Source organism: Neodiprion lecontei, chromosome 1 (assembly GCF_021901455.1).
Source record: "Neodiprion lecontei isolate iyNeoLeco1 chromosome 1, iyNeoLeco1.1, whole genome shotgun sequence".
NCBI classification, from domain to species: domain Eukaryota; kingdom Metazoa; phylum Arthropoda; class Insecta; order Hymenoptera; family Diprionidae; genus Neodiprion; species Neodiprion lecontei.
In genome coordinates, this window is record NC_060260.1 from 7,568,880 (window position 1) to 7,588,304 (window position 19,425).

General features: G+C 42.8%; 2 protein-coding genes across 2 annotated transcripts; both read left to right on the forward strand.

The window, feature by feature from the left end:
• The first annotated feature begins 1,051 nt into the window (after nt 1-1,051).
• LOC124293208 lies at nt 1,052-2,728 on the forward strand. Its single transcript, XM_046733252.1, has 4 exons — nt 1,052-1,203; nt 1,309-1,631; nt 2,045-2,235; nt 2,308-2,728. The coding sequence occupies exons 2-4, from the start codon at nt 1,318-1,320 to the stop codon at nt 2,625-2,627; spliced, it is 825 nt and encodes a 274-aa protein (XP_046589208.1). The 5' UTR covers nt 1,052-1,203; nt 1,309-1,317; the 3' UTR covers nt 2,628-2,728.
• A 7,593-nt stretch (nt 2,729-10,321) lies between these two features.
• Nucleotides 10,322-19,214, forward strand: LOC107219366 (corticotropin-releasing factor-binding protein). The gene is made up of 8 exons (XM_015657563.2): nt 10,322-11,062; nt 14,414-14,516; nt 14,993-15,153; nt 15,391-15,598; nt 16,927-17,105; nt 18,100-18,208; nt 18,318-18,516; nt 18,828-19,214. The coding sequence occupies exons 1-7, from the start codon at nt 10,943-10,945 to the stop codon at nt 18,458-18,460; spliced, it is 1,023 nt and encodes a 340-aa protein (XP_015513049.1). The 5' UTR covers nt 10,322-10,942; the 3' UTR covers nt 18,461-18,516; nt 18,828-19,214.
• The last annotated feature ends 211 nt before the right edge of the window (nt 19,215-19,425 follow it).

Sequence of the window (19,425 nt, forward strand, 5' to 3'; positions counted from 1 at the left end):
ACATTCGTGTATGCCGTGCTGCAGTGCTCAGAAGCATCTCGAAAGAGATCTTTGGTGAGGATCCCACCCGACGGAAGTCTTCTCGACTCCGTATCGATAGAGATTTTGCGTGCTTTCCAATTACTTTTCCCGTGGCGTCGCACACAGAGCACAAACTCAAACTCAAAACTCTTGCTCGTCGAAAACTGATATAAATAACATTCATTGGACATCGTTCTGCCTCGAAGTATGTCACGCAACTCGGATTGCTTGTAATAAAGCGATTCCTGAAAATAAGTCTCGTGTGTTGAAAGTCTCGCATCTCTACGATCTAGCATTAAAAAGCCATTAGGTAAATGGGTGACTGCAAGTGTTGCGCGATTAATCTATGGAATTATCTGCATTGTCAGTAGAATAGTCTGCAGTTACACAGGATGGTGTTTTTTTATTTTGCAAAATGTAAAAAAGGTATTCTGACTTAATTGCCGAATTGTTTACAAACCTAACAGAGTTTTGAAATAAGGATTTCAGCTTGGAAACAAAATGATTTTCGGCTCTTTTCTGCAATCAATTGTAACCGAACCGGGTCAATTGATCGTTTCAATTCACTGGCAGTGGATTTGTATTACAAGTGAACTCATATACGGGACTATACTTAATATATTTATTAAATTTGTATTATTATAACTCAAGCCGTACCATTAATATATCATGCATGAACGTCGGTAAATAATGTACGTGCAAGCTGAAATTGAGGCATACTCTTTCCAGTAATTTGCGAATATCGATGTGCATCCGTTATGCACAATGTTGCAAAGAATGGCCTGAATCCGTCACGTGTGGCGAGGCTCGAGTAGGCCTTTGCATCGGCACACTGGAAGTTCCTGTTTCCGATTGCACAGCTGGAGTTGGTCGAGCGTAAGTCGTCGACGCCCTCGACCGCTACCCTGACCTGTTTGTGCAAATTTCTCGATACACGCACTCTGTTTTACCCTAATTGAGTTTAAGCATAAATACAACGAACATGACTGACCCGTGCACTATATCAGTGTCGTCTATACTCAAGGTACAGTGTTTCCATCGTTGCTGAAACATCCGCGCCAAGTTCTTTTTTCCCAGCTAGGCGGAATAACAGTTTTGCTAGTAAACCTTTCGGCCTCGTTTCAAGGTACTTGTCGCATCGGAACGAAATCGCTGGAAGCATTACAGAACGAGGAGCACGAGGTGATGATTCATACCTTTTCACCTGCTTCGCTGATTACAATCATCGTGCGACGGTCTTCTGTGTTCTAAAATATTCACGTCATCTTCATATCATTGTCTACACAGTTGTGCGAGATGAGGTTAACGGCGTTTAAGTGGTCCCTCGTGATTTTCTTCCTTGTAAAAACAACATCGAGCCAAGATGACGAGTTTTCGCGGTGGGCAGACGGAATACGCGCTGTGCTCGACGGGTGTCCGCGAATGCCATGGGGAAATTTTGATAGCCGAGAAATCCTTCCCGCCCTTCGTCATTGTCTGCAGCTTCGAGCCATTACGGCAGTCGATACCTTATTGATGGACGACGTTATACCAATCCTCGATGGGGTTAATTTGGTGCGGTACGAAGATCCGCACTCTAATAGAACAATAGCTGACACGAAATTTGACGGGTGAATATTTAATCATTTTTACTCAAGGATACAGCGGTTTGAATTTTTTCATTTCTGCGCCCTGGAAATTGAGGGTCTCATCCATGTTCCGCGATTACTTAACTGACTGGCTATAAAATGAAAAGAAATACGTTATCCAGCTAATTTCTTGACCGAGTTTAATGACCTATGAAATGTACTTGATATTCAATTAAATATAAATTTATTTCGTTCAGTTGAGGATTATTTCGACTGATTCAGTTCGATAATCTATTATATTTTTCAATAATTTAACGGTATCTTGCTGGACACAGGATACCGATAAATTGGTTGGACACGACATTTTCCGTTGCGGCGCGGTGAGGGTTCCATACATATACGGTTTAAATATTCATGCACTTTTCGAATATGAATAAAAAATAATTTTCTTCCAGAGATCAGACTAACAATGTGGAGGAGAATATCAGTCCTGAGAACGACAAAGTTTGGCAACGAGTAGTGATAAACAAACTTACACGATTATTTCGAACACACGTTTTGAAAATAGACGTCGACGAAGTTTCCAGAGCCACCGGACTCGTGCCGAGCAATACAGACGAAAAAAATGGGGCTAACATCAATCAAGGTAGCGCCAGAACAAAGCAATTTATTAAAGTTGATATCAAGGTTGATGACGATACGTATCGCTGATTTTCAGGCAGAAGACGTCGCCATAAAAACAGAAGCATGTTTCCCATGATGATGATGGGCTTTCTTTTCATGGGCTCGATACTAATCCCAATGGGATTTCAATTCCTTGCCGTACTCGGCGGCAAGGCGTTGATCCTGGCCAAAATGGCTTTGATACTGTCGAGCATTCAAGGTCTGAAGAAAATTGCCACCAGTGGAGTAAATTACGGATTGTATCACACGCCAACTGTGTCCGAGAGCTGGCACGACCGATCAACTCATCAAGAGATCAGACCGCCGATCGAACCGCCCTACCAAACTTACTTCCACGGGCGATCGAATCAGTAAAATAACGATCGGTCCATTATAGTTGTTAAAAAAACAAAAGAAAAAAAAAAACGAATCGCGGAAAATGTTCATCATACCTCTGTATAATCATCTTTTATAATTGATCATTGATCGACTCACGATAAATAGAATCGTATTTGATACACACGTGTGAATTTCGACGAAGCGATACAGAAAGTTCTGGATCAGATACCCGTCTCTAACTACCATCAAGCTGCTGACATTTGACAGGGTGTGATAAATAGAGGGAAAAAGGAGGAAATTTAAGTGAAGCATCGTTAACATGTTTAAAATTTTTTGCCGAGTTATATTAAGTGTCTTACACGTACAACTGTATAAAACTCAACCCTATATATATATATATAGAAAAAACTAATTAAGCAATTTAAAAACATATTTACATGCAGATGTATCCGGACGTCTTGGGAAGCGTGTGTTGAAAATGTATAAAATTTTTATTTCTATTTTTTTCTCATCATCGAACCGTAAGCCTGAAACATCAAAGACTCGGGTCTGCGAATACCGTCGTTATCCCTTCGACGGAAACCCTGCGCGTGCATCCATATTCCAAGTTTAATTACTTCGCGATTCCGCGTAGCCATGACAAAGTGCAGGACGCGACAGTTTCCAGCCTCGTTTTTAAGCCGATTGGTTCGATCGGGGTCAGGCGAAGGGCTGACATCGAAACTCGAAATTAGAACGGTGGAAAAATTCACTTTGCAATCTTTACGAGCCACACTTGGAATAGGTATAAGTACCGGACGACGTTATTGACTTGTCGATTATTCGTACACTCCGTGATAATCGGTAACATTATACTATATTCTAACGAACTTGGTGTTATGTACGGAATAAAATAAACGGGTTCGTTGAGCGTAAAGAAACAATTCAACAGGCACAAATAAATTATGCGTTGAAAAATGGTTTTATCAGCAGTACGTGTTTCTTGATAAAAGTCAGAAGCGAGACTGTTTTTACATTAATGTTACTCGACGCAACAATCTTATTAATTTTGTGACGTGCGAGAGCTTTCGTACGCCTTTTATCTACGACGACGACGACTACTAGATCAGAAGGGGGGAGGGGGGGGGGGAGGGGGGGGGGGACAGGAAAAATTTTCACCCTTTGTAACAATATATTTCACAAATTTGTACACCTACGAAGTCGCACCGTAATATTACTCGTATAACGAAGGAAGCCACAGGCGAAAAGCGTATCGCTTTACACGCTTCGCGCTGAGAAATTTCCTTGTTACTCTCGAAGCGGAGGACTCGGGACTTCGTTCATGGCTATACAAATAATATTGCTAATTAATTCCGTAGCTGCGCGATACGGAAACTGCCCGATTCAGTTTCCATTGAATATGGTATGCATACGTGTAGTGTATAATTGCGTAACTACGCAGTGATCCGTGTACCCGCCAAACGTGCGACACCGCAGAAACAGCTCGGACACGTGCTAATTACTTCTCTCCTCTTTGCCTTGCACCGTTCGTGCAGCGTAAATTGAGCGATCCAAGGGATCGAACAGAGATCGATGGATCTCCGTCGAGGGGCGAGGCGTCGTCAATTGGTACGCAGATTTTGTTCCGTGCGGACGGAGTTGAGATCTTAGATATGTAAAGCTGCGCAAATACCTCGGCAATTACAGTCTGTGTAGCCAGTTTACTATCCTGATTGCAATCGAAACGGTTGTTGTCCAAAGCGAATTTTAATCTAAATATTTACAAGTGCATAGGTATAGTTACGTCCTCGTTGTTGCTAAACTAGATAGGAGCTATTTACTCGCCAGTTTTCTGTGTAACGAGAGCTGGAATAAATTGATCTTTAACTTTACGATATTGCAGGAAGTATCTTACAGCCGATAAGCTCTACCCAAAATTTCAGCAAACTTACACACTGGAATAGCAGAGCACCGAGTTAAATTGACGGTTAAAAATCGGTGCAAATAATCGTGCCAACATCGGTTTTGGAATCGCGGATTGTATATTTCGATACGGTTTTCAACGTGAAATAGTAAATCAGTATCAGTAATCAGCTGCGACGGTAAGCTGAGGTTTGTTCCCCGGGGGAGATGATAGAATCCGGGATATTTGGGCATATACGATTATCCTTCGATACAAAACGTTGTTGGCGGAATTGGGCTGCTGGGACAATATTGACCTACGACAAGTAAAGATTTACGGCTGTTGTATATTCATGATGCTTCCAATTTGTGCTGAATTTTACCTACGGACAGTGGGGCGATCGGGTGAAGAGAGAGAGGGAAAGCCGATAAGCTCTGGGAAATTTCAAAGCTGTCATTCGGGCGCAGAAGCCTTTTGAGATTACGAATTCAATCACGGCAAAGACGCTACGCAGTTCGCGGAACCAAAGTTCAGGGGTTAAGTTGTGGCTGTTGAATTTGATGTGTATTTGACTGACGTTACATTGTGTAAACACAAGATAGGAACGTACAAACTATGAGCTAAACGCGTGGAGCTGTCATATGTCTTCGATTTCTTCGAGACACAGGCATAATTGCACTGACTGGGAATCGGAACCGAGATCAGACTAATTACAAGCTTTTTTTTTTTTTTTTTTTCAATACTACAAACATCTTGTTCACATTCGAGCAAACACGGGTCGAATAAAAACACGGAACGTTTCCTCGCGGGTTAGATCCGCTGGCGGAAGGGAAGCTGCAGAGAAATCCTAAATCACCATTCCAATCCCTCTTAATCTCCGAACTCATCAATCGATCACAACCCACCCTCCCCAACAATTACATACACGCAGTCTAACTCGATTCCGTCAGCGTCACTTTCTCGCCCTTGTAACGTCGACCGGAAAAGCTTTATTGTCGTTTGATGCCACGCGTCGCGGTGGTCGGGTAATCGGGTAATCTCTTTGCATCTTTCACCCATTCCGCTATTCTAGAATGAAAAATTCGTGTCTTCGATAACAAGTCTCGTTCGAATTTATATCTTCGGGGAATAAAAGCTCTAACCCAGACTGCAGGCCTTCGCACGTCCTAGTATATTCTTACTTGTTCCTGAAAGGCTAGCGGGTTCTCCCGCAGTCAAGCGGAAAAGCTTCGTAAATACCGTAGAAAGTATCGGGTCGGTGTATTTTTTTTTTTATTTCTTTTATTTATTTATTTATTTTTTTTTGTTTTCTTTATATCTCATTTCTCTCCCAGAAGGAAACGGTGCATTGCCATTTTTCCGTTTACCGCGTGTCTGCGACGACGATGGAAGATCTGCGGATCGAAGAGCATTTCTATTCACTTCGAAAAAATGCAGGGTGAACAGAGTTGCGTGCTTTACAATTAGACCTTCGTTTACTACCCTACCTGAAAAATGAAATTCGTGGAAAACGTTTCCGGGATATTATACCTCGTACGAAATACCAGGTGAAAAAATTCGTCGCGTCTAAACGTAACTGATACCGTGGCAAGTTTGGTACCGTGATTCGTGACTTTCGCGTGATTTGACAGTTTGATTGTAAAAGATGACGTCCGTTGTACGTAGTACGTAGCGCGTTGTCGCTGTTTCGCTTGAAATGCAGAACGTTTTGCAAAGAACGTGACGATAAAAAACGTGCACACAAACAGAAACGCAGACGCGCACGGAGAAGCTTAAAAGCGTCAAGAGTAATAAGACCGTGATTCGACGTTAGATAACGGTGCAAACAAATTTTTCCCTTACCGGTGCGACTCGACGCGTCGCGAGATTTTCTACGTCATACTTAAAACAAACCAAGACTTTATTACGACTGACGATCATGCGTATGTTGACTATTTCAGTGAGCGGAAAGCGCAGAGCTTTTAAGCCGCCTGACCTTCTTCCGGAGTTCACCAAGTTACGATTACTTCCGATATTTCGAACCCGGATGCTAGTCGTGCAGCTGACTTCTTCTAGAAAGCCGTTCGCTCGCGTTCGTCGAGAAAAATTCCAACTACAGTGACGTCTTTGACTCTGGTATCTTACACATATATGCCGGTACGCGTGTTTTACGAAACCCACGATGCTCCCAGCAGAGAAACCGCGCGTAGAAGCTGGCACAACTATTGCCGCAAGCAGAATCGGAACAGATCAAACACAGGTAGAGTAAATTTGATAACGGCGGCCTGGGTGTCTGGTCGTAATTCTTAGAGGTGTGTACAATGTATGGAACGCATGTGCGCACGTGTGCGTGTGTGTGTACTCACACTCGCGTATTCGCATATTATATAGTTAAGAAAGACCGCCGGGTGGTTTATCAGTACCACCTGATGCACGAACCGCATCTTCGTTAAGACTTTGGCAAGTGGTTCGCTGTGTACGCTTTATACGTGTTACATTATAAAGTACGAGCATTGGCTGTTGGCAGGTTGTTGTTGAATCTGGATCCTCAAGATTCTTGCCAGTCGCAGATATTCTGTTACACATGTGATCAATGAAGTGAACTTTGATGGAATACCAAAGTGTCGTAAGTTTATTTTTATTTATATACTTGATACAATGGCCAAAGTTCTTGCGTGAATCAGATGATCGGATCGAAATATATTTGCCTGACGATTTTAAATTCGCGTTATTGCGGAATTGTCACATTGTGGAAACGCAACTAGTTCATTGATTAACACGCAGTTCGACTTTTCGCAGTTACCGAAGCTGTGCCAAAAGTTATATGACATGCTTTCAATGCGGTATTTTCACTTTGATTATCGCAGCTCTATCGGTTCGTCAAATTTAATCTAAATTGATTAAGCTCCATTGAACAGTCGGCAAACATTCCCGCGACAATATCTTTCCGCGTGCCCATAAAGTTAAAATCACCTTTTTTTTCTTTCTCTTTTACCGCCTCCGCGGACGGTTCGTTTTACTATACGACATAATTCCTCGGGTGCAGGGTAAACGATGCAACACCGCAGATGCAATCGTTGACGTTTCCGCTTGTAAAATAGCTCACAATCAGAAACCGCGTCTTTTACTTTGGCAAAATATTTCCGCTCGACGCTTCTTCTCCGTCCCAGTCGCGGTTACGAAATCGAAAGGTATACCGGGCGAATTTGGAAATCGGATCGATGGGATATAACGGTGAAACGTTATTTGCCAACGCATCGTACCCATAATGCATTCGGCATTGGAATATCTAGGGGATAGCGATCGGGTTGCGGTTCATCTGAATATGCGTGGGCACATCTTCGTCTATCAGGGTCAACCGAGTGGCCGGCATTGGGAGGGAAATAAAAAATTTACAACCCCGCTCGACAATCAGCCTGATGATCCTCAGCAGCGAATTCTCGCAGCACCTGAAGTCCGATCAGTTATCGATCAGATACGTTCCGCTACCTCGATCCCCGATCGTAAATTCCAAAAATTAAAAACAAACAAACATCCGTCGGAATGCTCAGAGATCGTGAAAATATATTTCAGTCGCAATTTCTATCACCGCGCGGTGTCGTTGATTGTATGATAAAATACAAACGGTCATTGTTCTGATCAAATTACGGACGAACGAGTCGAGTCAACGTTTCATAATCCAATTCCTTCGCCCAATTGTGCGATCGACTTTCATCATCAACCGATGTGACAGCGGTGATCAAGCCGCGAAAACATAATCGAATTACCTTTTTCATTGTCTAGCTCATGCTCATTTGCCGTAATATTACAGCTCCGGACTTTTTTTCAACATCCCCCAAACCGTGCGAAGGATTTTGCGCCCTGTATCTACAGGTTTCTCTCTCTCTCTCTCTCTCTCTCTCTCTCTCTCTCTCTCTCTCTCTCTCTCTCTCTCTCTCTCTCTCTCTCTCTCTCTCTCTCTCTCTCGCTGAAAGCGCCGCCCTTTCAAATTGACGGTCGATGTTATTATTTATCTGAACCCAGTGAGCAACCAATTAGTGCCGCATTATCAATGTTTGCAAGCCTCGTTTCGCAAAAAAAAAAAAAAACTCCCAAATCAGCAATGTTCCGCCTATCTTATACGGTGTACAGATAATCCGTGTGAAACGCGCCGCCGTTTCTTCCGGCACTCTGCGTTCGGATTTTTTTATTTTTTATTTTTGCCTGCAAGCTCTTTTTCCACAGTATGAAAATTGAGACGTCACATTTTTTCCAGCGTTTGGTGTTTTTATAAAAATAACGTGCCACTGATTCTTGGCGGGTAAATATGTGTCATACACGAAGTCTGGTTATGTACGCATCAGCCGGCGTGACGAAGCGTTTTCAAATTTCTTCCCGACTTCACTTAATTAGCTATCGATATTCTCTCCTCTTTTCTGCTTCCCAAGAGATTTCACCCACCTTCGTGGCGGACGGCCAGTCGCCGTGATCAAATTTTACTATGCGAGGGTTCCTCCTCCATCCGCGTGAAAATGGGTAAGAGAGAGGGTAAAAAAAAGAGAGAGAGAGAGAGAGAAAAGAACGAAAAAACGACTGATATCAAAGAAAAGGCGACGCGAAGAGTGTCAAAGGAAAGGTCTTCTGGGTCTGTATGAATCTCGAAGGAAAAGCTGGTATCCAAAAGTCTCTTGGAAAGAAAAAAATTTCATTTACAAATACTATTGAGGTACAACACGAATATTGTTATGGAATGTGAAGATAAAAGTCAAACGTAAAAGGAGCTTGATAATTGGAGGAAAATTATATGCGATCTCGGAGGAAAGAGACTTGCAGAAATCGTTTGGGCAAATTAATTTAATTTGCCGATAGGAAAAAAAAGTTTTTTCTACTCTGTCAGTTTCACTCGAACGCGGCGTGGAAAATTCACGATCTAAGACGAATTATTGCCCTAAGAAAAACATTAAAATTGTACGTGCCGTTGGTTTTTGAAAAGTCTCACAGGCCGACGGACAATTGTGTATTGTTCTTATTTTTTCTTCTCTTGCCATTCCGCCGTCTTTGGGGACATTCTTACCGAGATATATACCTACTTAGGGTATAAGACGGCAAGGTTATGAGAGGCTATTTCGTCGGCTACAAAAGCTCATCTGGCACTACTAGCTACGTTATAAATGGACTCTTATCGGATTGTCAAAACCTTCACGTATCGTCGAAAAAAACCCGGAATTGAGCGGGGAGAAACGTACAGGTTGAAACGCCTGCATGCTTTAGAGTAGATTTCGACAAAAGCACCGAATCCCCGTGTACAATGTGATTCGAATTCGTTTATATAACAACTCTAACGATAAGCAGAGAGCCATGAATTTCGAGAAATTGACGCCATTCTTTTTTATCTTCCACATTGCAGATCCTTAACGCTTCTCGAGTTTCGAGTATATAATGGCCAAGTTTTGTGGACCGCTGACCATCAAGTGCTGGGATATATTGATGCTCTCGTGGAACGGAAGTCACAGCATTCGGTACGCCGTCTGATTTCAACGACAATAAGCTCCAGGGATAATTTCTGAAACACGAATACCGTACGGACAATTTAGGGTATTCTAAGGGAAATCCGAGGCCGTGCAGTTGGCGATAAAAGATAAAAGAGGGAAAATATTTCACAAGACAGTGCGGACCGCTGCTCGCACTAACGAACCGCGGGCGAGCCGACTAAATTACTAATCGATTCGCAATAACGATTTAATATCGCAATCTCGATACGTTTGCAGAGCAGATGTACAAGCTGTAACAATTCCTTGAGCGGCTAACGCCGGCCGAAGAACCTTTCGTAACGACGTGTATTAAAAGAGTAAAAATAAGAAGAAAAAAAAAAAAAAAAAACAAAGAAAAAAACGGTAGTACAACCGCTAGGAAAACAGTCTCTCGTGGACGATAGCTCACGAAGAATAGCTCTAGGATAATTAATTCGCAATAAGTGGCGCAGGCTAGATTATTTGTCGAAAGACAGAGGATATGGTCAAACACACACGCACCCACCTGTATAATACGCGGGATATAAAATCGGCGCGATATTATTAACCAAATCGTTAAATAATAAATAAATAAAAACACGCAAGGATCGCGCGCGTTCCGATCGAACTCGACTTCCGACTTCGCCTCGTGAATAATTTCTGCGCAAAAACGGGGAAAATAAATTTCGCACGCACTCGTAAAACGCGAAGCCCGACGCAAAGTGACGTTGACGGTGTGGATAAACGGGGTGCAGCATTTCGAAGTTGTGTGCGAACGGCCATGGTGGCGTAGGTTTCGGGAATGCGCAGGGAGGACAGAGGGCAACGCGGGCTATAAGAGGGACGCCGAGCGTCGCGACGCCACAGAGGCTTCTGCTGTCTCCGCTCGCAGATTCAACTCTCATCTGCAGCCCGATTTATCGACGGATAACCGTTTACCTCGCCCCGCGAACAGATCGTCGATTAAGCCAGCAGCCTTGAATCGACAAGGAGAAAACAGGATGTTCGCCGATTATTCACCCAGGATTCCGCTCCGTCTCATCCTTGTTACGATCTTCGGCGTTTTCGTCTCTTTGGCATCCGCATCCAACTCTGATCTCGGCCCTCGACTCGAGCAACAGGTAAGACTTTTTTCTTCTCTTTAGTAAAATCGTCGAAAGGATCCTCTTATTCTCGTGCGGATCCTTGCCGTGCTTTTCTGAGTCTTTCAACGAAACCGATTTCAGTGCAGTTTTTCAGTTTTTTGGTGAAATTTTTCGCCAGAGTTTTAAGAACCGATTTATCGTACAGTCCTATCTATCTTATGTCTATTCATTCAACCGACTGAACGAAGGTAAAAATACTTGATGAAAATTGGGACTTTACGCGTAGCCAGAGTTTTTGTATAAATCAGGTGCGGTTTGTTCGCAAAAATTTATCGCAAGCTTTGCGTGGCTTTTAGTGTGTGTATCGCATAAAAGGATGCATGTAGCGCAGCGTGACGTTTTTTACACTGGAGCGGAGATTTTTTTTCCGCGAAGACTGACGCGACGGCTCGAAGTCAGGATACCGGGATTGAAAAACCATTATCAAGAAATCCGCAAGCCGAACGGTGAATGAAATATGTTTGGTATTTCGTCGGCGTTATTTTCGATTCGCGTTACATATTTCCAGGTGACGATATTTCATCCACGGTTGGTGATTCGGCATTTGGAAAATCTGAATAAATTGTACTGCTTTTCTGTTTTGCAAAATCCATCCCCCCGAAACAAATAACTTGAAGACCCGTCTTTGCAGTTTCTTTGAAAAAGGAGATGCCGTTTGAGAAGTCGCGACGATACTCAAATCAGCTTCCGCTTATGGATGCACGCAAATTTCATCTTCACGAGTCGCAACGTATATTGTAAATTGATATTTCGACACCTGGAGAGATCTAAAGAGAATTGGTAACGACTCGCGTTAGCCCGTTTGACTAAAATTTTCCCAACTTTGTCGATAGTTTGGATGTCTTGAAAGGAATTTCGGTTGCCGGTGTAATTTGATGAACGTTGATGTAATCTCGATCGTATAATCATGATCGTTTACCGTAGACTTGCTGAAAGGTATCCCACCGCGGATGAATTTTCGAATAATAAAGCGAATTTTTCGTCTCGCTAAACGAAGAGCTCGGTTCGCGATCTCTTGGTGAAAGTAACGTACATCGTCTGTCTGCTTACGAGTTTAAATATTCGTACGCATCTTGGGCTTCTCGCATCGTATGCGGGGTGAAAAGGATCTCAAATGGAATACCTTAGGGCATAACTCGTCTTTACAGTGAATTACCCTCCGCCAAAAAGGTTGTATAACCGAATTTTTGCGAGGCTGCGAAATTTGATATTGAATTAAGTACACGCAGAATAAGACGTAGCTGTGCATGGCAGAGCTTTTAGAACGTGTGACGTTGAAGGGGGTGCCCTTGTAGATTTCGACATTAACGCAGATATATGTCTGTATTTCACCATTCTGTACATAATTCTGTAGAAAAATACTCGAACGCATTTGAATTTGACTAAGCATTAATTTGCGAATTTACTATTGCGATTTCGTAAAATCCGTGCCATTTCTTTATTTCTGCGTCGAATGAAAATCTATCGGAGTGTTTGTGTTCAGATTTGTGTACAGAACGGGGCTGTCAAGCCCTTTTTCGTGCATTTATCGAGATACGTGGACTTCGACATTCGGAGATGTACAAGTCAACGTCGAAATCATCCAGGGTGTTCCCTTGAAAAGGCTTTCAAAGTACCAAAGAGACGAATAGCCAGTGAATGAAATTTATCGACGCGCGTGGGATTTTCCTTTAATAAATTAAAGCAAGTAAAGAAAAATCAGACAAAGCAAAAGTTTCATCCCGCGTTCGGGGGGAAAACGGATATTGATTCGAATCGGTATAGCTGCAGAGAGAACAGCGGTGGGCTTGTCATCCTGGAGACAACGTCGCCTGGCGGTACAACAATTTACGTCTGCGGTCCAGGAGGGATTACACAGAAACGCGGCCGGTTCGGCCAGGTATAAACTTCACACCCCGAAGTGAGCGGATAATTAATTTAATCATCATTGACATCGTCATTGTTGTTGTTATTCACCCGCAAACTATTTTTCGGACCCGGGAGAAACGGACTCGGGTCAGAAACGGAGTGCGAGGGAGAAACGTGGGCGAAAATTTATGTTTTATCGAGCTTTATCTGCCTAAACGCGTGAATAAATACTTGCAGGATTACTTAACGAACGGGACTGCGACCTGATCAATTGAGGACAACGTGCAGACGGACTTGTCTGTGGTAATTGGTTCGATGCGAGACGTCCGTAGTTCGGTCTCGATTATTGTTTTTCTTTTAATAAATTTCGCACTTTAAGAATGTTGATTAGGGTTGAAATTGAGCTGTACGGAAAATAATCGCTGAATCGTAGGGTTAAAAATTTACGATATTTGGAGAAGTATTTTTTTTTCACACAATATTTTCCCGGTTATTTCCTTATAATTAACCTTTTGGGAAAAAAATTTCAAGCGACTTTACACGATTTGTCGATGGTTTGAAAAGGGTGCTTCGAAGAGCGGGGATCATTGTTCAGGATTCTTTTTTCTTTTTCAAACCAGGGACTGGTTCGACTTTTTTTTACAACAATGTAAGCGGAAGCTTGCCGTACTTGTAGAGTTGACAGACTTGAAATAAGGGTGTAAGAAAACTGTTGTTACAAAAGTGTCAAGCGTTTAATCCAGAATTCACGGTCGAAAACAAATATTAAAATATTAAAAAAACTTTCATCGTTGTAACTGTTGAAAATTTTTACCCTATAAATTGTTTTCTTTATACGTTGAAGAAGCCCTGTCTTACGCCTGACGCACAGCTACTGAGTTACAAAAATCATTTCAACTCCGAATGAAGTAATTTTGATGAAAATTATTCACAGTCTTCTTAATCGAATTATTATTGACATTACCAGAAATCCAAGCTATAGTATAATTCGAGTTACATTTCGTCAAATTAACGCCAAATATAATTGACGATAAAATTGAATCGACGAACTGCCAGGGCAAATTGTATCGTCAAAGTCACATTAATCCGTAAGGCTTGCACAATTGCGAAGGGGAAAACGGAATCCAGCAAGTAATCGCATTGGTACAGCTTCGCAGTCAGAAAAATTGTTTTCATTTTATGAAAAAAATTAAAATTGGGACAAAAGCTGCTTTCAAATACCCGCAGCTGTCCTTTCATATTTCCCGAAATGAAAACCTCCGTGGAATGATAATTCGAACGTGGGTGTAACACCCGCAATCGCCTCGTTCATGTGGGCCGATTTAACGATTTAACGGCTACATGCCGTCACCGAAGTTGATCGATAGATCGTATAAACTTCACGGATATCCGCAGAGTCGTTTCAGAGCTTAATGACTTTACAACTCGGGCTAATTCTCCGATAATTCTTCTACCCTTCGTGATTATTTCTCTTTTCAGCTGCCTTTGGTGCCGGACGTGCAGAAGGAGGTCGGCTTCGATCCTCATTTTCTCGAGGAACGTGGACTGCGAGAGTCTCGTGAAACCGTACATTTCATCTCAGGTAATTTATGGTCCATGTACATCTCCGGGGCTCTAACTCCGAGTGTGATCGATCACTCTTCGGCGTAAGCAATAGACTTTCGATCGCTGAAAACGCCCGACCTCGACCATGACTCAAGACAGGCTTCGAGTCTCGCTTCGAGTTGGCGAATTCTAATTGATTTGTGGCCCATTCCTCACTCGCCGCCGAGTGAAATGCCCAATTCTCCGCATTTATCATCATTCCGTTAAATATCCGTCTAACTTTTGCACTCGCCGATGAACCGATTCAGCGCTCAGTCTCACCGAGTTTTGCCGATTTGCAAAGAAGGCTGAACAAACTTTTCCATTCTCACCACGAAAGTCGGATATTTCGCGGACAATCAATCGCTTCGAATTAACTTCTGGGAAATGGGTGGAATTTTTTTTTAACTCTTGGGCAATGCGGAATTTCCCCGTCGGAAAAAATGATCGTCTCATCGTTTGACTTTTTCGCAGATTGCATGCACGTCGCCTCGGAACCGGGTCACTACGTCTACAAATCACCATCGAACGACCAAACAGCCTGCGGCGTCTACTTTTTAACCGATCCGGACCGTCTAGTCGAGCTCCATTTCACTTCCTTCGACGTACCTTGCGACCGAGGTGGTCTCGTCTCGGTGAGTATCTCACAACTTGAACGGTGTACGGTAAATTGATTTCCTCCGGATGCAATTACATCTTCAGGAGCTGTAAGCGCGTTATCGCTGAATAGTTTCGCTCTGAGAGTTGCCCCTTATCGTGCCAACTTGCAGCGAGTTACGAGTTCCCGATCGTTATCAAACCTTCGTTGCCTCTCGCAAAAAGCTTCGTTGAGAGTCAAGAGTTGATTTTCTTTTTTCAATCATCAATCGCAGTTCGTCGACGGATGGGAACTGAACGGTGAAGTATTTCCGAGCGCAGCCGATCATCCGCTCTCGCTGGACGAGAGATTGTCGGAATTCTGCGAAAGACGGGTGAGAAAGGTATTTTTGAGCAGCCAAAATGCGGCCTTGATTCAGTACAAGATTCCGCAGAAAGGACGAGGATTCAGCGTGATGGTGCGTTTTCCAAAAAATCCCAATCGTAAGTACGAATAAATATCAATCAGCATATACACAATACACCTTTTATCCGACTTTCAACGTCCCTGAATTAAAACGTTTCCCTTCTATTTTTCATCTCCGATCTCGAAACTTTGTGCGTTCGTTGTTTATACAGCGGTGCGATTCACCGTGAGAAAAAATAGTCCATGTTTACACTTTCAGAAATATACTACCAAAAATTTGATCAAATACATGAATAACAAGGCTTATGAAGCCCGATGCTTTCGCGATTTCATCTCTTGGCACAGAGAACAAACAATTGGAAACGAAATTTTTTACGCGTGTATGTCGTAGATAGCATAGATTGCGATTGATTTACGGTAGAAAAATAACGGTAGAACAATCATTCTCGTGCAGCTTTAATATTTGATCAAGTCACGCGTGTCTACCGAATTCGAATGTTATTCTTACGAGGAAGGTATCGCTTCGATTTGATTTCTTTTGTAATATGTTATAGCAGACTAAAAACTGAGCGACCCATATTTCTTTTCTATCTGCCATTAAACGCTTCAAGGGGTTAAAAACACCCTTCAAAGTAAGACGTGTCAAGGGGTGATTTGGCGGTTCAAATTTTTTTAACTCAGAAAATAACTTTTTCACTTCTCGTTATCGGAAAGCTTTTCTAGTTGGACTGGTTAAAAAAATATCACGTTCTTGTGGGTGAAACTGCCAAATCGTCCCTTGACACGCCCCACTTTGGATGGTGCCTTCACCACCCTCAAAGTGATAAAAAAAAAAAAAAAAAATACGTAACAAAATGGGAGAGATCGATCAGGGATACGTTCCTTGTTAGCATCGCGCAATTAACACCCCTGCACCTCGCGGCAATATAAACGTTGAGGCGGCAGGCGTTATATCCAAGATAGGTGTATACATTGTCGTTCGGACGCTATTCCGCCGGTCCCTCGTCGTTCAGAAACAATATTATCCAGACAAAAAGCTCCAGGCTCCGCCGTCACGTGTGTTCGAAATTTCAGCACAGTCCAATGGATTAGCAATCTTCCTCCGTTAATTGAATTCCTTTTGTCGCCGGACAATACGGGCCCGAATCATCAGTCGGAGCGAAGTGTGTTTAAGAACGACGTGGACACGTGTATCTTGCCTCGAGAGGGAAGCTTGATGTAGGAAATTGTAACTTAACCCGGGGCGTTTTGTCGAGAGGGTGAAAAGCCTGCGCGAGAACGCGACGGAATCTCTCGCAGATTGGCTTTGAGAGTTGTGGGAACGACAGTTTCTCGGCGTCGGTTCAATTTTATCGCGAGACGACTTCTCGGCATTGGCTCTTTTCAACTTCCCGACGTTTTCCAGCCTGCAACATCCTCGTCGACAGCTTGTCGGACTTGTTCACCCTTCGGAATTACGGACGCCGAGTGAACTGCACCCTCAGCGCGATGTACCCGGCAGTGGTGCGGGTGATTGCTCTCGGCGTTGGAATCGGAAGTCCTCGAGGTGCGAATCGCGAAATGGAAACGGGAACCGTGCACCAGGTAAGCCTCGCAGCCATGCGCGAATAAACTCGGTTGCGCAACTTCCGGAACCGGTCGAATCAACGAAAGGTGAATCTTAACTTCGCGGATGATCTCGCGATACGTGGGATGATTTATCATTCGACTTAACGGCTGGTGTAAAATCGGCCGCCGCTCTTTGTTCTTGAAAACCAAACCGCGAGACCAGCGATAAGGAGATCGAGTGTCGTCGAAGCTCGCTCGCGACTTTGGCTATCTCGATTACTCTTATCAATTAATGAGCTGTCAAATAACCATCACGGCAAAATCGTTGTACGCGATGCCTCCTACACCGTTCGTTATCTATGCACAGCTGACTGATGGAATTTACTGATTTTGCGATAACGATTAGAGCTTACGCACGTGGATGGCAAAGAGATTTTATTATCTAAAACAACAACTTTATTCGGGACACGAGTATCAAATTACATCGTGTGCGACATGTGATTATACTTTGAAAAGTCGCGATGGAAATATGTGTACGTAGTAGGGTGGTCCTTGATTCCGGATAATTCAAAAACAATTCCTTCACTTTTTCATATTTTTTTCTCAACTCGTAACCCGTTCCCCTAAAAGGGTGGATTCCGTTCAACCCTTCCAGGGGTGCGTCGAATCTACCCGACGAATTCAAATGAAATTTTCTACAGGAGGATTTCGTGGGTCGCTGATTACGAATCTGAACTCGAAATTTGAAAATTGCAAATGGCGGATCGAATATGGTTGAGCGAAATTCAAAAAGTCATTTGGTTTCGATAAAACTCGATACTCGGGGGTTTTCGAGGTCGCTGATTACGAATCTGAAGTTGAAGTGACAAAATTCAAAATCGTGGATCCAATACGGCAATATCAAGCGAGCCGGTCGCGATTCGAAAATGACCTTTTTAAGGACCACCCTAACGTGTACCTATCCGTATAGTATGATACCGTACGAGCTTCTATTGCAATTTACGACGAGGTGTGAAAATCCGTTTTACAGTGCGACAAGCGGGGTCTGCAGGATCATGTACAGATCGGAGGAAGCGACGGACTGGATTCGACGAATCTGCTTCTCCTCGACTCGATTTGCGGGGTGAATTCGAAGCCAGGTACATTACGCCACGTTGAATTTTCGAAAGTTGACGACGCGATACGACGTTGAGCGAATGTAAACGATCATTTTCGCGGCACGAGTAACGAGCTTGTTGAAAATTTCAGAGGGCATCGAGAACGTGATGGGATGCGGGGTGACTTCGGTGAGGCTCGTTTCAAGCGGGCTTTTCGACAATTCGGTGACCGTCGCCGTGCGTCCTGCTACCGAAAACGACATAATCGACGCGAATCTGATATGCGGCGTTTGAAACTTCGACGTAAAGGGGGTTCCAGCCCCCTCGAATCCTCCGGACTCCCAGACTAGGTACGGTCCTTTTGTATTTTATTGAATTTTACCTTCACTCCTGAGGGTTCTTACCTGCATCGGTTATCAATCGACGCCTGCTTTCAAGGGATTCTTTTGCAAAGGAGTCTTTGTACGACTTTGAAAAGAATTTGCCGAGCGGGAGAGGCGAGAGAGAGAGAGAGAGAATGTAAAATAAACCTACCGGTACACAGTCGTGATTAGTATTGCGAATTAGTTTGTACACTTGAATATTTGATTTGTAAGGTCTGTTTAGAAAAGAATGGCAGATAAGAGGCTCGAATCACGTTAGTATTTAATTATGTTTTCAGATTTCTAACGTACATCAACATTCCATATGTTTCGAAGAATTTTCGAGTTAATTAGTTAAGACGAATGCTATGGGGAACAGTCTAACGAATTTCTTTAAAACACAAACTTACGGAACCATACATTATATATTTGAAGATCATTCGCCGCTGAGAGTATAATAACGATGATGATAATAATAGTAAGAGGACCAAGTTCTCCGCCGATAAAAAATTATCTCTTGACTTATTTGTTACTGAAAACTATAAATATATAAGTGTAACGACGTGCGTTGTATATTTCGTTATGTTTAAATATTTCTAGACACATGATAATACCTATTATACACACTATATAGTACATATGCTGTGCAATGTTAATTTCAATAAATTTATCTTAGCGTACATGTACATACATACATAAATAATATTGCGTGTTGGGCGTATTTCGAAGAATATTATACTTAAAAATATTTATAATATATATATAAATTGATATCGTAGGAGGTATGAAAATTTCCACCAACGATAAGACGTGTCGTCCCGCAACGCAATTACAGTTCCATAAAATGCGGAAGGAAAATTTGTCAGGTATGTATAATCCTATGAAAATTTCTATCCC

Excerpts from the sequence above, each read along its gene's own strand:
- LOC124293208 (XM_046733252.1), top strand. The coding sequence starts at position 1,318 with ATGAGGTTAACGGCGTTTAAGTGGTCCCTCGTGATTTTCTTCCTTGTA. Across the intron at positions 1,632-2,044 it reads GCTGACACGAAATTTGACGG|AGATCAGACTAACAATGTGG; the intron begins GTGAATATTTAA and ends ATTTTCTTCCAG. Across the intron at positions 2,236-2,307 it reads TGGGGCTAACATCAATCAAG|GCAGAAGACGTCGCCATAAA; the intron begins GTAGCGCCAGAA and ends GCTGATTTTCAG.
- LOC107219366 (XM_015657563.2), top strand. The coding sequence starts at position 10,943 with ATGTTCGCCGATTATTCACCCAGGATTCCGCTCCGTCTCATCCTTGTT. Across the intron at positions 11,063-14,413 it reads GCCCTCGACTCGAGCAACAG|CTGCCTTTGGTGCCGGACGT; the intron begins GTAAGACTTTTT and ends TTCTCTTTTCAG. Across the intron at positions 17,106-18,099 it reads AAACGGGAACCGTGCACCAG|TGCGACAAGCGGGGTCTGCA; the intron begins GTAAGCCTCGCA and ends TCCGTTTTACAG.